Source organism: Myotis davidii, unplaced genomic scaffold (genome assembly GCF_000327345.1).
Source record: "Myotis davidii unplaced genomic scaffold, ASM32734v1 scaffold991, whole genome shotgun sequence".
Lineage (NCBI taxonomy): Eukaryota > Metazoa > Chordata > Mammalia > Chiroptera > Vespertilionidae > Myotis > Myotis davidii.
Genome location: NW_006283137.1, coordinates 5,301 through 5,898, shown reverse-complemented (window position 1 = coordinate 5,898; position 598 = coordinate 5,301). Strand labels below are relative to the sequence as shown.

Genomic DNA, 598 nt, shown 5'->3' with positions numbered 1-598 from the left:
CATCTACCTCAACATCCAGGTGGTGAAGGGCCAGCGGAAGGTCATCCGCCTCCTCAAGGAGCAGATCAGCAATGTGAGTGTCCCCTCCGGCCTCCTCCCTGCCCCCTGGGGTGGGTGCTTCAGGGCCTGGGGCCAGGTAGGGGGCGGAGGGAGGGGGATGCAGAGCAGCCAGGAAGAGAGCCCAGCTCCGCCCCCATTGCTCTGGGAGCTGGGGACCCTGGGCCAGGCCAGGCCCTGCTGCTGCCGGGGAGGCCGAGCCCTGCCCGGGGCCCAGCCTTGGGGGCTGCAGCTCTGAGCTCAGCCTGTGCCCAGCGGCCTTCCTGGTGGGGCCGCGGCTCAGTCAGCGCGGCCGTGCTGCCCTCTGCTCTCCAGACTGAGACGGTGGGTTTGCGCTGTGTAAGCCACTGGCTCTGTGGTGACTGGTTAGCGTTAGAGCAACAGGGGGAACGGGCACCACCCATGACAGGCGTTCTTACCGCTTTCACACGCTGACGGGGCGGCGAGGAGGTTTGCCGGCTGCTCCTCAGTGGTGGGGCCTGGGCCCTTCCCCTCCCCTGGGCCACTGGGGGCACAGGCCTCTGTGCACCCGCTGCCCGGC

General features: G+C 69.1%; 1 protein-coding gene across 1 annotated transcript in view; it reads left to right on the top strand.

Annotated features, from left to right (window-relative positions):
- Positions 1-598, top strand: part of TMC6 (transmembrane channel like 6) — a gene marked incomplete at both ends in the record, with an annotated part of 6,961 nt that overhangs the window by 5,924 nt on the left and 439 nt on the right. Inside the window, 1 exon segment of the mRNA XM_015562624.1 lies at positions 2-73. Within this exon segment, the coding sequence (XP_015418110.1) occupies positions 2-73 (72 nt within the window).